Source organism: Hippopotamus amphibius, chromosome 6 (assembly GCF_030028045.1).
Source record: "Hippopotamus amphibius kiboko isolate mHipAmp2 chromosome 6, mHipAmp2.hap2, whole genome shotgun sequence".
Lineage (NCBI taxonomy): Eukaryota > Metazoa > Chordata > Mammalia > Artiodactyla > Hippopotamidae > Hippopotamus > Hippopotamus amphibius.
This window is the reverse complement of record NC_080191.1, coordinates 37,795,526-37,812,404: the sequence shown is the minus strand read 5'-3', so window position 1 is coordinate 37,812,404 and position 16,879 is coordinate 37,795,526. Positions and strand designations below refer to the sequence as shown.

The 16,879-nt window shown below is 37.3% G+C and overlaps 1 protein-coding gene across 11 annotated transcripts in view; it reads left to right on the top strand.

Annotated features, from left to right (window-relative positions):
- EPB41L2 (erythrocyte membrane protein band 4.1 like 2) overlaps positions 1 to 16,879 on the top strand; it is a 209,406-nt gene that overhangs the window by 103,479 nt on the left and 89,048 nt on the right. For all 11 annotated transcript variants that reach the window (XM_057738367.1, XM_057738374.1, XM_057738365.1 and 8 more), the window contains 2 exons: positions 1,276 to 1,739; positions 2,465 to 2,677. In XM_057738367.1, the coding sequence (XP_057594350.1) occupies positions 1,290 to 1,739; positions 2,465 to 2,677 (663 nt within the window). In that variant the 5' untranslated portion in view covers positions 1,276 to 1,289. The remainder of the gene's footprint in view (positions 1 to 1,275; positions 1,740 to 2,464; positions 2,678 to 16,879) is intronic.

Genomic DNA, 16,879 nt, shown 5'->3' with positions numbered 1-16,879 from the left:
TATACACTTCATCTTCTTTATCCATTCTTCTGTTGATGGACACTTAGGTTGCTTCCGTGTCTTGGTAATTGTAAATAATGCTGCTATGAACATTGGGGTGTGTGTGTCTTTTCAAATTAGTGTTTTTGTTTTTTTGGATGTATACCAGATCATATGGTAGTTCTACTTTTATATTATTGAGAAACCTCCATGCTGTTTTCCACATTGGCTGCACCAATTTCCATTCCCACCAAGGGGATTCCCTTTTCTCCACATCCTCACCAACATTTGTCATTTGTGTTCTTTTTGAAGATCGCCATTCTGACAGCTGTGAGGTGATACCTCATTGTGGTTTTAATTTGCATTTCTCTGATTAATGATGTTGAGCATCTTTTCATGTGCCTCCCTATGGTTTTTTTTATGTCAGTGGTGCTACTCTACTTCAGAAGTCCCTCTTAGCTTGTGTAAAATTTAGACAACCAGTTACTTTGAGATCTAATTTCTTTCAATTTTGTTTTCATTAGTTGTTATAGGATTATTAGATGCATTTTCTCTCCACCCCTGTGATGTCTTCATTTGGTGTAGATTGGGATCCTTAGATATTTTTCTTAAAATCATGTATACCAGGAAAACTGTGTGTGAAGTTGGGTGGGATGGAGGTTTGGAGTTTTGATTATAGTTTTAGGACTTTTCTTAGAAGACTAACTTTTGCATTGGAATAGTGATGGTGAATTATAGGATTTAATATTGGAACAAAGAAGAAGACATTTTTGTTCCAGATTTAATTTTCTCGCAGTTAAGCTGCCAACACTTAAAATTCATTTTTATAATTAACATTTTTTAGATTTTAGTTTTAATGTGTGAAATTGCAGTGAAATGTGTCTCAGAATTTTCTAGCATTATCAGTAACATTTTCATATTGTAGAGCATACCAAGTTGAGAGAAAAGTAATTTTTCTTAAATTGAATTTTGAGGGTGAATTATTGTTTATAGCTAGATGAAATCAAAAGTAATCTTTCTAGAGCTTTTGATGATTTGAAGTTTTCTTTGTACAGAATGTGTTAATTCTATTGTGATGCTGGTTTTGGTTCTTTGATTCTGATTGAGAATTCTAAACATCAAGCGTGGCAGTCTCCATTTTCTCTTGTGCTTCTGGACCTTCTTTTTTTAAATGTATTTTCTCCCCATCATCTCTCTGCCATTCCCCTTCCCAGCCTTCCTTACCCTGCCTCTTGCCTCCAACTAAAACTGGGAGAGTTTGTAGAATAACCTTTGGTGATTTTGTTTTGTTTGTAGAATAAGCTGTGACCATGACTACTGAAGTGGGCTCCACGTCTGAAGTGAAGAAGGAATCTGACCAGTTGGTAGCAGATGCAACCAAGGAGAAACCGAAAGAAGTAGCAGAAAATCAGCAGAATCAGTCTTCTGATCCAGAGGAGGAAAAAGGTTCACAGTCATCTCCTCCAGCTGAAAGCCAAAGTAGTCCACGCCGTCAGAAGAAAGAGAGAGAGCCGTCTGAGAGCAGGGGGATTTCTCGATTCATACCCCCGTGGCTCAAGAAACAAAAGTCCTATAACTTAGTAGTGGCCAAAGATGGCGGAGATAAAAAAGAGCCTACCCAAGCTGTTGTGGAAGAGCAGATTTTAGATAAGGAGGAATCTCTTCCTGAAGAAGAAAGGCAGGCCAAGGGTGATGCTGAAGAAACAGCTCAGAGAAAACAACAGGAGATTAAGGTCGACGTCAAGGAAGAGAAACCTCTGGTGAGCAGTCTGGCGACACAAGTATGTTTGAGAAGTGATTGTCTGGAAGTGAAAGCTTGATGGCATAACCATGTTAACAAAAGGGATTTGTTTTGAATCATTTCCAGATTTCTTGTATTAAGATACTGCTTTAGCTTAGTGTATCTGGGATATGGGTCTTGGAGGGTCTACCACAGCCTTCTCCTGTTGTTCCTTTTAAAACTTTCAAAATAATAAAGCAAAAAAAAAATCCTCTGTATATGCAGATCATTAAAAAGTCATATCTGTTCATTTTAGGGTTAGACAGGTACTCTCAGAACCTTTCCACCTCTCCTTTTAAGTAATACGCACTTTTATATCTTTAAGTGTTCAGTGGGTAGGAAGAAGTAGATTTGTATGTGTGTGCATTTTGGTTGCCTAATGAAGCCTAGGTTTTGCCATGGTACAAAATTATAATTAGAAATTTTATTATTTGACATGATATTTAGATTGTAGTTGCTGGGACATAGTTTCTTTTACTCACTTAATGCTGACATTCCCAAATTGGCAAAATGAGGAAATTGGCAGTGGACTTGGGGAAAGAAGATGTGGGGAAATATCCTTTCAGGCAAAGTTTTGAAGTCTTTAAATCTTAGGCTCACGGTGCTTACGACAATCAGTTCTTCCTAAAGATTTTCCTTTTTAGTTGTGTCATCTTATGCAAATTGGTCACCTTTAGTATGACCTTAATTTTTTTTCCTCAACAGCCTATTGAAGAAGTAAGTAAGGAGAGAGAAGAGGAGAGGGTAAAGGAGATACAAGAGGACAAATTGGATGAAGCAGCAAAAAGGGAGACCAAGGAAGTGCAGACCAATGAGCTAAAAGCAGAGAAGGCCTCTCAGAAAGCCAGCAAGAAGACCAAAACTGTCCAGTGCAAAGTGACCCTCCTAGATGGCACCGAGTACAGCTGTGACTTGGAGGTGAGACAGGGAGCTGATAGGAGAGCTATCTTGGTGTGTGGGATGACAGCAGAAGTATCGTCTGCCCTCATTTGTGGCCTGGCACAGTGAATAGGTTTTTGTGTTACTGTGAGCTAGTTTGTCCCAATTTTGTATTAAAAAAAAAAAAAAAGGCAAAACAAGAAAACATAGAAGAGGGTCATCATTTCCATTAGAAACGATAGTTCCTGACCCTTAAGGGTAAGCAGGCCGACGTTCTGCCAGGCTGCACTGGTCATGTGTATTGGCTGGTGTCCATTCTGGATGGGTGTGAAATAGTGTGACTATTACCCATGGCCATTATAAGTGTTTCACTTGAGGAGAAACATTGCGCTAGGTTGAAATTTCAGAGTAATGAAATTTTAGCAGTTTAACCCCAAGTGTTTTCATTCCGAGACACATAATGATTTAAAAACTAACTCATTTTTATTTCGTTTCATTTAGTTAAAAAACACTCTTGCAAAGCATATAATTGATTAGCACTGATGCGGACCGAAGCCAGTGTAATTTTTTAAGAGCAAATAATGCCTTATAACTTTATGACAATCAAAAGAGTTTGTTGCTTTTCATAGCTAAATTACTTTACGTGATGTATACTAATAGCTAATGTTTACTGAAGAACTATGTGAAAAGCTTCGAATGGGTTATCTCATGTAATATGAGGTAGGTATTATTATGGGTATTCCCAGTCTTACCATGAGGGAATGTAAGGCTTTCAAGAGGTTAAGTAATGCACCCAAAGTTTCATAGCTCCTTAGTGGTTGAATCAGGATTCCAGCCCCAGCAGTTGGACTGTGAAGGTCGTGAACTACTGAACTAGTAGATGACTGCTAAACTACTAATATGACTGCTTCATGGTCTTTAGCTTTACCGTTGTATTAGTTGTGTAGAACTTAATTTGACTCAGTTACGATTGTTCTGCTGTGTTAGTTGTTTTGAGAAAAGGAGTGGCAAAAGATGATTAAAAATTCCTGACGCTCTTAGACTAATACTGTATATCTCAGTGGTAGGGGTAGGGACGATAAGCACACAATAGAATGGTGTTCTGAACTTGACTCAGTTATGTTGTATTTGATCACATGTCCCTTGTTTTTCCTACATATCCCAGAAGTTAGGAAGTCTAGATGTTGAGATCCAACTTGTTGATAACTTGTTATGTGACCTTGAGTCATTTATTCAACCTCTGTGTGTCAAACTGAGGCCCAGAAATTGACTTCATTTTTAGAATATAGGATTACTTAGATAATCTAGAAGGCCCCAGTCATCTCTGAAGTTCTTTATATTACCAAACCTCATGGTTGACCAATGTGCTTTTTTACACCTTAAATCTATTTTTGTTCTCTGTCTTTTAAAAAAAGTCATGATATAGTTAAAAATACAAAAATACAGAAATAATAGGAGAGTTGTGTATTTACCATAAAATTTTAACCAGATGTCACCATTTAGCCATGTGTGTTAGATTTTTTTTTTAAAGAAATAAAACATTAAAGATATTGCTAAAGTCTTATTCCCATCTCTCCTTTTTCTTTGCATTTGTCTTTGTATCACCTGTGAATCTACTTTATTCAATTTAACTGCTGTGTAGTATTCCTTTGAATGACTAACCCAGTTTATCTATTACCCCTGCTGAGGCACAATTTCTTTTATATAGAATAACAGTCAGTGCTTCAGTGAATGTTGTTATATATGTCTCCGTATTTACTTGTGCAAGAGTTTCTTCAGGGTAGACACCTAGGAATGGAATTGCTAGGTTGCTAAGATGCAGTTTTACTTCTTCATTTTTCCCAGATATTGGCAAAGTGGTCTCCAAAGTGGTTGTGCCAATTTAAATTCCAACTAACTAACTAACTAACTAAATAAAGAAATTTCAACCAGCAACCATTGTTTGATTTTCCCACATTATCATCAGCACTTTTTGTTAATTAGAATTATTAATTTCAAACTATCATAATGGTGTGAAATATCATCTCAAAATTTTAATTAGCATTTATTTGATAACTGTCAACTTTTACTAGGTTATACTGCAATAACAAAACAACCTCCAGATCTTCTGGACTTATAATAACAGTGGTTTATTCCTCGCTTATGTTATATGCCCTTGGTGGGTTGGCTGTGAGCTCTACTCCGTATCTTCTTGACTTTTGGACCAAGACTAAAGGTGTATCCTCTACCTGGGAAATGCTGGTCTCATAATAGAGGGAAAAGAAAACATGGCAGAACCATACTAAGGCTCTTGAGACTTCAGCTTGGAAGTAGTATGTGCCACTTTCACTTTCATCTCATTGGCCAAGCAAGTCCTGTGGTTAAGGCTGATGGCAGTAGGTGGCCAATTATGGTCCTCTCAGAGGAAGAGCATGGTACATAATTGAGAACATGGAAGTAATCCTATAATTTACAACTCAGGAGGCTAGCATCTTTTTTTATAAATTTTGTTCAGGTTTCTAAGATTGCTCTAGGATTTTTAAAAATAGGCATTCTTTCTCAGATTAAGGATATTCTTTTCTTAGTTTCTGAGACTAAACTAGAAAGTTTCATAAATAGGCGGTGAAAGACATGAATAGGTGGTGAGTCTTATCTAATGTATTTTCTGCATCAACTAACAGAATCATATGCTTTTGTAATCTGTTAATGTTGTAATTTACATGTTTTCTAACATGAAGCTGTCTTTGAATTCCTAATATAAATACTACTTGTTCATGCTGATTTGGCATTGCTTTTGTATTTCTAATCTAGGGTTTTTGCATATATTATCTTTAATTTTCTTTTATCAAATTGTCTTCAGATTTTGTTATCTGGGTTATGTACGAACCTTGTAAAAGTTGCTTTCCTTTAGTTATTCTCTGGAAAAGTTTGGCTAAATTAGGGATTTAACTGTTCTTTGAAAATCTGGTAAAACTTGCCTTTAAAACTGTTTTGGGGGACTTCCCTGGTTGTCCAGTGTTTAAGACTCCATGCTTCCAATGCAGGGGGCATGGGTTTGGTTCCTGGTTGTAGAACTAAGTTCCCACATGCTGCACAGCATGGCCAAATTAAAAAAAACAAAAAAAAACAAACCCCCCAAAACTCAAAACAAATAAATGAATAAACAAACAAACAGTCTTGGGAAGAATAGGGTTGGGAGGGGTTTTTTCTTTAATCATTGATTTGATTTTCCAGTAGTCTATTTCTGTTTTTTTTGGAATCATTTTTAGTAATTCATATTTTTAGTCGAAACTGCCGATTTCATCTAACTTGACAAATCTGTTGGTATGAAGTTGTTCATAGTGTTCTCATCTTATAGCTTTGATTTTGATTCCTTTTTAATTTCTTGTGTGATTTGTGCTTTCTTGATCATTCTTGCTATAGCGTTGAACATTTTAATCTTTTCTTTTAATGAAATAGCTTGGTTTTGTTTCTTTTCTGTTTTGTAACATTTTGTTTATATTTTCCTTGGGTTTATTCTGTTTTTTCCCCCAGTTTCTTGAGTTGAATATTTGAATATTTGAAAAAAATGTATGCTTTATGCTTTCATGGCTCTGGTTTTCCTCTCAGGTACCTCTTATTGTATGCATAAGTTTTGAAATACTGTACTTTTAATTGCCATTCAGTTCTTAATATTTTCTTATCCCATTATGGGGCCAACTTAAATTGGTTGGAGAAGCAGAGAAGTCTTCATTTCAATGACTGTATTAATTTACATATGGTTTTTTTTTCAGCTAATAAGTGATTAGTTAATGGGCCATTATAAGAATGAACTTTTGAGCCAATAGATAAATTTGAAATAAGCTTGTAACATATAAGTGTTGTGTAAACTTTTTTTTCCCTGTCAAGTACAAAGCAAAACAAAATTTGAGTAGGCCTAAGTGATGTGACTGCATAGCAGATTTTACCTACCAACAGTTCACTGGACTCCTAGGCAGTGACTGTAGATCTGACCAGAGGCTGTAGTTTATTAGTGTCACAATAGTTGTTGTAACAATGCAGGCGTTATAAGTGGTATTCCCTCTTTTGATTAATTTCTCCTTTATCCAATTCTCCTACCCATATGGGTTCTTTCAGTTCTTAGTATCATTAGAATGGGTCTGATACGGATCAGACTGCTGTTACTTCCTCTTCAGCAGCAGAGCCCAAAGGATAGCCGTCACATGGTATGAGCATGCTTTTGTTTCCCAGTTACAGCGCTGACCTTAGATTGATGGGGTGATGTGCTGATGCGGCTTATCTGTCGTTCTGTAGCTCTGTACGGGAAGCTGGTGTCTGAGGACTACTTGGGGGGATGTATGTTGGGGGAAGTATGTTGTGGGAAACTGTGACTGTTAATGACCTTGCAAGTACTTCAGGAAATGAATACAGTGTGGGAAATAAATACTTTTGCTTTATTCGGTTGGGGAGATTAGATTTGTTTCCAGCTGTTTACTGTCATTAAAGATGATAATTATGTCTTTCATGGCTTTTTAGATGCCTGTAGTTATTGCTTGCTTTTTTTCTTTATGTACATGTATCTAATTTTCAATTAGGTTTTTAGATTATAGCATGTCTACTGAAGAGGGCCTAAATGTCTTCGCTCAGGGCACCTACAATAGTTGAGGGAAGCATGGCCCGTATAGGAAGTCTTGAGGAGTTGGAACAGCCTGACTTATAGGGACGTTGTAGAGTAGGATGAGGTTCTACAAGGCCACAAATGCCAGGATAAGATGATTAAAACTGACTGATAGAGCAAAAAGGAGCTGGGAAGAAATGGACCACAGGTTGTAAAGTTATTAGTATACAAGACCTAGCAAGGTCTAGAATGCTATTTGATGTTAGAACATGACTGCAGTAATTTAAGGGGGGAGCTTTTTTTTTATTCACTGCCTTGGTTACTGTACACACCAGTGGTCTTCACAGATATGGTTTTATCAGTGTGATTAGAGCACTGGGAGAGTTAGGCAGTTTCCTGTTTTTGTTATCGGTCAGTAGCTTTGGTCAACAAAAGCACCCCTTTGTACCGTTTAATGTCAATGTTACTATATTAACTGAAAAAATTTTTTTAAATCAAGAAGCAATTCTTAGGGATGTTTTTGTTTGGTGTCTTAATATCATCTCTGCTTCACAGATTATTCCCTTAAAATAGATAGGTCACCATATATCCATCTTTACTCCCCCCACCCCTTCCCCCCTCTCCCCTATTCCTTTCCAGGCTCTCTGTTTCTACATTCTTTCTCCTGTGGGCCATATGAACCTATTCTCCAGCCTCAGGAATGGAGAATAGGTTCATAAGTGGAGAAGACGGCCCAGGGAGCCGTGGCAGCATGGTTTTCAAAAAAACGATGTTATCTTTGAAGTCTGCATTCTTTTGAAAAAAGAGAGTGTATGTTAATACTAAGTGCATAAAAATGCTTCGCACACACAGTATTTATGAGCTTGACTTTAATTAATGTTATTTCTGGCTTATGTAACAATAGGCTTATTGCTAAGCCATGCATTAATTTTGACGCAAGGCTGAGTCTTTATGCATTTGTTCCAAATCTTTGTGTGAAGTATTTTTTTCATTAAAGTCAGTAAAAATTACAATTTACATTTTGTACTAGTCTATCATCTGGATCATAAACTGAGATCTCAAATAATTTCTGAGAAAAAAATCTTTACTTTGAAGATTATTTTTTAATGAAAATTTATAATTTCTGTTCTCTGATATGCCTATGTTTATCTCATTGAGCTATGCAATGGTATGTGACAAACTCCTTTGGCACCAGAATTTAATGTTAAGAATTTTCAGGAGTCTCCTGGAGTCTGCATGCTTGTTCCAGAGACTCAGCTATAGGAAGCCTCTTGTGATGTTGCCACTGATGTAATTTACATACTCCATGTGTTAAAACAGCAGGGCTCCTTCCTCTAAGGAAAAATACAGTAGGAGTTAGTTGGATATAGTCAGCAGATCTGTGTTTTCTTTTGACTCTTTGGATGTCTTGGGGAAGTCACTTCCTCTTTTTTCTTCTATTCTCAGATTACAAAGTAAGAATGAAAATATTTGCTTCCTCTATTTCTAGGATTGAACTGGCTTTACTACAGCTGATAAATCTTGTATATATATTTTTAAAGTCTGAAAATAAACGTGAAAGTTCCTGTAAGACTTTGGAAGCATGAGTGAATGCTCATTCTGAGTTAGAGTTGCTCCCATTTTTCTCTGGCATCTGAAAGTTGTTCCCACGTGTTGATTTTGTCTGAGAATTGAGGGCATTGTTCCTGCCCACACAGGGATGTCAGTGCCATTTTTTTCTCAGTGTTATGAATAAGGCTATTAGAATGTAGGCGCTCTTCGTCAGTGTTCTGTTGATAAAACTATTTATCAGGCAGTAGAATGTGTCAAGGTCCTCTCGCCTTTCTTGTGTAGCATATTGGCCTCAGAAACCCAATTTGATATCATCGCTTTTGAGTGTTTTATTATTTGATTGTTTATGTCTGCTGTCACCCTCCAAGGCCGTTCTTTCAGACTTCTGTAACCGACCCTTATTAGGTTTACTAGTTAAATAGTTTTAACTATCTACATCCTTGTGGAAGACATGGAAGTTGTGGCCCTCTAAACTCCTGCAAAATAGCGTTAGATTTAAATATGGTTTAAATAGCACCATGAACAATTTAATTGGCATATATTATATGCAATTTAAAATTCCAGTAACAGGTCCAGATGAAATGTCTCTGGCTAACTGTCTATTTATCCCTTTAGCTCAAAAAAGGAATTTAAGGTGATAATTCTATCCAATAATGTAATTTTTATTTAGTAAATGGGAAAAGGCTGCCATGCCACATGAGTAGTTGAACACTTCGGTCCATGAGTTGAACCCCTCATGAAGAACATGAGAGGTTCACAGGAGCAGAGCAGACTCATTAGCTGGCATTCAGGATGCTGTTAGGTATGACCTCAGACTGTCTTTTGAGGTATTACTGTAGGATTTTCTCTGTTTTCCCCTGCCCGCCAAATTGGTCTTCTAATCAGGCACTGAATCGTCTGTCCTTTCTTCAAGGTTCTGGTCAGATCATCTCTGCCATTTCAGTTTCCCCATCCACACAATTCCTCCCTATCTTTTAATGTCCAGCTTACATTCAGCTTTCTGGATGTTTTTCCTTCTTCTGAACTGGTTTGTACCAAAAATTGGACAATTAATCACGCGCTGCCTTGTGAAAGAGTCTCTTGTATTGTTGTGTTGAACGACAGCTAAACTCTTGTATTATTGTTTGATTTTTCTCATGCTTCTGTTGTTTCTTCACCTGGATTGTTAGTTCCTTGAGAAAAAGAACTTTCTTCTCTCTCCCTATAGGGCATTAACACAGGACTTTGCCTTTAGCTCTAGTCATAAAAAGTTAATTGTTGAGTTCTCTCTGCTTTCTCATATGTGTATAAAATTTTTATCCTTATCTAACCTAAATGCTTGCATTTGCTTGCTAATGTTCCTACTTCTTCTCTCCATCCTCTCCAGTTAGAAAAGAAGGATGTGTGTGTGTGTGTGTGTGTGTGTATATGTGTCTGGATGTATGTGTAATCCCCCACCGTCTCATATTACTAATTCTATCCACAGCTGCCCTGCTTTATAAGTGCTTAGAAACAGTAGGCTAACTTCCTGTAGAAATACTTCATGGGCTTAAACAAATGAAAATGATTTATTAAATTTCTACAAAGGCTATGAACCGATGAGGCGTGAGAGCCATGCAGTAAAGTGGATAAGGAGTGATTTTAGCCCTTCAGGATGTCACGGCCTAGAGGGAATGTGGATTCCCAGAAGTGGAAGAGTTCTTTCACACAAATCTGAGCTGCCACAGGGCAGATGGCTGGCTGGCTGGGGGTAGGCTGGGCTTGGAGGGGAGAGTATAATTAACACCTCACTTCCTGCCTCTTTTTCTCTCATGCTCCTCTTTTCTCTTGAGCAAACTAAAGAATGATGTGGTTTTAATTTCTTAGCAATCAAGAATTCAGCCACATTTTGGTTTCAAAATCTGCAGATTGCCTTTCTTGTCCTTACATCAGTGGTTTTTGGAAGCATTAAATTGACACTTGAAAGTAACTTCTCACTATGAGTAACCACCCTGACTTCATTTTGAAGGCAGCCTCCATCTCTGCCTGCCCCTTTCTCACACATGCTGCCAGGCAAGCTAACTCCTTGGTAATTTATCACTTAATAAGTTTTTACTCTCACCTGAAGGTGGTAGTAGACCAGGCACCAACCAGATCTTTGAATTCTTTTTTCCTGTTTTGGAATGAAAATTATTTGAAGGTTGAATAACATTTGAAGTAGTGGCAAAAGTCATTTTCAGAATAAAATTTGTACTTTAAAATCTGTTCAGATACATTTTCTGGCTCTCTGACATAAGTAGGTATTAAAACATTTAAACTCCTTTTCAGAGTTCATCAGATGAGATGTAATTTTATTTCTTTCTCATTCAACAAAAAACAAAGTATCTTTTGTTAAACCCATTCTGCTGAGAATCCCTCTGTTTTCATTAGTGTTTTATTTCCAGTCTCTTTTCCAGTCTTCTCTTCTCCTGAGCAAATTAAAGATGTTTGTGACAGTTTTTATTTCTCAACTGTTAAGAAATTTTGCCAAATATTCTCCTCCTTGATCCTCTCTCCCTATTCCCCCTTCTACCAAGATTTCTATGGAGATTGTGTGCAGGAGCTTGAATAAGGGAACAGAGATATGAGAATCTTGCCTTTACCTGTGAGTGTTAATTTATTTCACAGAGGCTTGAGCTGGGGCCATTCTTTCCTTCCATCCTTTCCATAGCAGGATCAAGACTCTGTGGCCTAGTGGAAACACGCACAAAATTTATCATCCTTATTTACAGCACTGTAATAAAATATGCTAATATTTGGATCTTAAAGAGATTGAATGCAATATAACAATAAAATATAGTCTATAAAAAACACTGGATTAATCGGAAGAACAATTTCTTCATGCAAGGTGGTTAAATGATTAAAGTACTGATAAATGCTCTGTCAGATTCCTGTTTTTATATTTGTTATATTCTGCAACAGAGTTTTGCATCAACTCTGTTAGAACAATATTATGGTTGGGAATTTTTTTTTTTTCTTTTTAAACTCTAGAGAGATAACCTCAAAACTACTAACTGAACTACATTTCATAACTGCTATATTTGCAGAATATGCCATTTTAATCTGTTCTAAGTTTGTCTAATTTTATGCGTCATCTAGGTATGAACATAGAGAAGAAACTTGAGTCTTATCATGATCTGTTATATTCATTGATCTCTTTCCATATTTCTGTTAGCAGCAATTTAAACTGAATTGTATAGGAATGCGCTAATAAGCTTTTCTTCTATAGCATAGAAAGCTTGTCTGAGTCAGATGTCGAAATTCATTCTAGGCAAATAGTTTACAGAGAATCTGCTAGCCTATAGAAGTTTGCTGCTTACAGTTTTTGAAATAAGTTTTAATGGAAATGGTATTTGGCAGTTTCTTAAAAGGATAGTTAGAAAAATTTGGTGTGCTCATCTGGCTAGAAGTTGGATACCAGCCTCTTTATATAATCTAACATTTTTAGTCACTACTGTTTTTTAAGAGGTTATAGTTTTCACAGATTTATGCCAAGTTTTTCTTTTCCAAGTGAAAAAGTAGAAAAAGCTGGACAAAAAGAGTTTGGAGTTTCACTTCTTAAAAGTTATTTTAGTGACTGATTACTGACTTTCATTAGTGATGGTATATAATTTTAAAGAAAAATAGAAAGTTAAGGAAGTCATATGTCCACAGTGTTTTATGAATTTGCCCTCAAAATAGTATTCATTTAAATATATATTGTGAGTTTAGAAGTAATATTTGTCCTCTAATATTGATTTCCTATCTGAGAAGATAAAGAGAAAAGTATGAGGTATGATTTGTCCTCTTAACGTTGCTTATAGATTTTACTTTCAGAGATAAACTTTACCTGTGAAACAAGACTGTGCATATAGTTGATAAAGTACTGTTTATGGTTTAGATAAATAAAAGTACAAAAGTGCCAAGTTATTATGGGCTGGAGTTGGTAAGCAAATCTTCATAGAGGAGAAAGGAAGTCTTAGACGTTGAAGAATGATGTATTTAGGATAACTCGGCAATACCTAGCCTAGTACATTTTTCATTTAAAAATGGTTAAATAGTAAAATCCAAGCAGACATTTGGGCTTATAAAAAAGGCTTGAATGCCTACTTCCTTATATGTCAAGGATAGCATAATAAAATGTAAACTTTGTTAGGAACAAGCCATGCTTTGCCTGGCCAGTGTTGTCATTTTTGGCCCAAGCTTTCTGTGGCTTGGCTTTAACTAGGAATTCTCTCATCTTGCAAAGCCAGAATACTGTTGGGGTTCAAATGGATTAATCTCTTCACTTCTGCTAAACATTAAGAAGACGTGGGCTCCCACTCATCAGAGAGGTTGCAGAGAAAACATAAAATATAAAAAAAATGCGTGGACTCTATCGTTTACTCTTTTCCAGTCTGCTTTCCAAAATTTTGTTGGCGCTGATTCCATTCTCTTTCTCCTTTCCGTTGTCGGGGAAAAACGAATATGTGCATGTGCTCATGCGTGCCATACCACCTCATTTTAGAATAGCTTTCCATAGGGAGTAGAGCTAAATGTGTATGTTCAATCTACCGTCTGTAATTAGAAGTCCACTTTCTACTTAGGAAAATCTGAACAATGAGCCTGTTTTATCACTAGGATAAAGTGAAGTGGGCCCTCCCCCTCAGTATAGCCAGGAAGTTTTCTGGGTATCTCATTATAAAAAGACTTTTAATTGGTTGTGATAGCTTTGGTAGCATCTGCTCTGACATTGTTTTCATTGTTTTCTTGCAGATACTTTTTGTTAGTTTTCATTTTCTTGATTTCCTGCAGGTGTCTAGATAGTCCATTTTGTTTTGCATGTGTGTGGAATTGGGCAGAGTGGCGGTAGATCATATGGATGGAAATGCTGTTCTACTTAAAATACATTATTTTGTTTTTTGCAATTAATAGGTACAATTTAGTTCCTATCCACTTGGTCGGGGTCCTTAGCTATGTATTATGTAAAGTTTGTGGCTTTGTTCATCAAACATTTCTGGACCAAGCACTGGTGATAATGTTGGGGGCGGGGTCCTTCAGTAAGATTGGACTTGGGAGAATTTCACTGTGCAGGCTCTGATGGTCAGCATTGGGACGTACATTCACTGTTCACTGCGCCCAAGTCGAGCAGAGGAAAACTGCCCTTGCTGACCAGTCCTATAAATGTAGACATGAGAATTCCAGGAAGTAAGTTTACAGTGAGAGATAACTGCCAGAAGGAATAAAACATTTAGATATTTTGGTCAGTTAATTCTTTCCTTCATAATAAGAAAGTCATCAAATGGTGGTAAAATCTCAAGATATCTTTGTGAACATGACATTTAGAGCAAAGGGTATTATATCCACATAGTAACAAGTGTCTTCAGCCTTCTGTAGGTTGATCCAAAGCCCCCGTGGAGAGTGAATACATCTGCCGGCAGGTCAAGAATAACTGTGCTTTCAGGCCAGGTACGCTTCTTCCTACTGACACTGCTAACTTCTCACTTTTAGTTATCCCCATTCCTGCCACTTTAGGAAGCCTCCTTGGATCTGTACATTTGTTGGATACGTATACATACACCCACCCACCTACCCTTTCTTCCCCTAACATTTTAGACATTTTATTTATGGGTCTCTTGCAGTCAGATTATTTCATCTATCACACGCTGATTTTTACTTAGGCTTCCCAGTATATGTTAAACCATCTCCAAATTCTGCTGGAAAACTTATGATGAACTTTAGTATTTACATTTGGACATGTTACTGACCTAATAGACATGGGGATGGGAGTTGAAGTTGTGAAGGGGAGTGATTGGCCTGAAACCCATTTACTGTATAAAAGTATTATTTCTGTTAGAAAAGATTCTGAATTTCAAGTAGCTGTCACATGTCACTGCATTTTATGGCAGAAGTAATATAGGAGGGCTTTGAGTTGACCATCTGGATATGTGAGTACATATGTGCAGAGAAACATTGTAAAAGCCGTTTTCAGCTTATGAACAGGTTATATGTGCACGTCATATGTCAGTAAATTATTTGTAGAGTATGTTTTCCCATAGAAATGTGCAAATGATGATTGGACTTCCAAGTCGAGTTGTAAAAGTTTATATATACATTAACTTTTTGAACGGAGTTCTGGGTTCTCGGAGCAGGTGGATAAAGACAGAATTTCTACCCCATTTTTCCTAATTCAGGCCAAAATTTAAAACCCTCTTTTTTTTTTCATATTCCTATTTCTTGGTGTTTTTCCCCCCTTAGACTTTCTTATTCTAGTTCCATGATAATATCCTGTTACTCTTTTTGTAGTATTAGAAAACAAAAAATGTCCAATGCTTCCTGCCTACTTTTTCTCCATCCAGAATCAAAATTCATCTTTCTCAAATATAGCGAATCTCTCAGCTAAATAATGAGAGGATCAGCAAATCGAGTGAATGACTTCAGTGTGTGGATGATTACTTGTATTGCCTGCTGGGAGATATTTGCATTTTAACAGAAACCTGTTCACTCTAAAGAATCATAAGTGATGTAATTTCACTTGTGAAGCCAAGGAAAATGAAAAAATGAAAGCAGTTTGTGAGGGAGGTCGAGGGCTGGATTTTTGATGTCTTCAGATCAAGTGGAACTTACCAGCACACTGCTGGTAAGTTGGCCTTTTGGGGAGGCATGCCCAAACTCTCCCTGACTTGCTTGCTTGCTTCTGAATCTCCATGTTTCTGATGGCTCACCATTTTTCTTCTTATGTAGTTGAATTAATTGATTTGTATGTGTTTTAAGTCAAGCAAAGTCTTAAAGATTCATCTGTTCCCCCCTGCTCCCCAATGGTTAACAAAGACCTTTCCACCTTGTCTTTTGTTTTACTTTAGTTTCTCAGTCATCTACCCGGAATGAAAAACTTTTACTTGGGGAAAAAAATGTCAAGCTGGATGGAAACACTGTTGCTTCAGATCAGTATTTAAAAACTGAGATATCTCAAAATGAAATGTACTCTTTCCCCTCAGATTACCCAGAAGTTGCTTGTCATTGGGATTCAAGAATTAGAAATTCAGATGGTGAGGTGTACGGAAATTGCTGTTACTAAGAACCTCCTCAAGACCTCTCCCTTTGTATCAGATTCTGTTTGCCTCTGTTTTACAATAATAAAGTAAATATTTAAGTGATTAAGATTATTTTGCTTTACAACTTGACTTCCACTTTGATCAGTTGTTAAAAAATATTTTAAAACACTCCTGGCCAGTAAGTAGAGCTAAGAAGAGTTTCATTGGGCCTGGTTTGTGATAAGATCTACAGTCAAACAGGTGTCTTGTGTTTTCCTACCTGGTGATTTCTTTCTCAGAGGTAGTCTCAAATACAGTTGTCATTAAGATAAATTGTATATTATCGGGCTGTATGAAACAGTCGTTTTTTAAGAAGAATCTTAAGTGAAAAGTTTTGCAGTTGATGTATCATTTAGTGGGCTGGATCCCGGCTTTTGTGTCTGGGCCTTTGAAAGGGATGAAAGGTGAGTACGCTCCATTGGATGGTGCCTGGCCAGACTGAACACAGAAAGCTGATGGACTTGAGTGTGAGGGCAGATAGTCTTACCGTGGGAGAGGGGATCTGCTTGCCGACTTTGGTATCAGCGTTGCCTCATGGTCAGAATTCTTGGTTAAGCTTTTTAAAAATACAAGAGCACGGGCTTCCTAGGTGGCACAGTGGTTAAGAATCCACCTGCCAATGCAGGGGACACGGGTTCGAGCCCTGCTCCAGGAAGATCCCACATGCCATGGAGCAACTAAGCCCGTGTGCCACAACTATTGAGCCTGTGCTTTAGAGCCCGTGAGCCACAACTGTTGAGCCTGTGTGCCGCAACTGTTAAAGCCCACACGCCTAGAGCCCGTGCTCCGCAACAAGAGAAGCCTCCACAACAGAGAGTAACCCCCGCTCACAGCAACTAGAGAAAGCCCACGTGCAGTAACGAAGACCCAACACAGCCAATAAATTAATTAATTAAAAAAATTAAAAAAAATACAAGAGCACAGAGGCTTTTTTTTTTAGGACAGTGAAACTACCCTGTAGGATACTGTCATGGTGGAGACACATCATCATACATTTGTCCAAACCCATAGACTATACAGGATCCAAAGTGAGCCCTAATGTGAACTGTGGACTTCGGGTGGTTA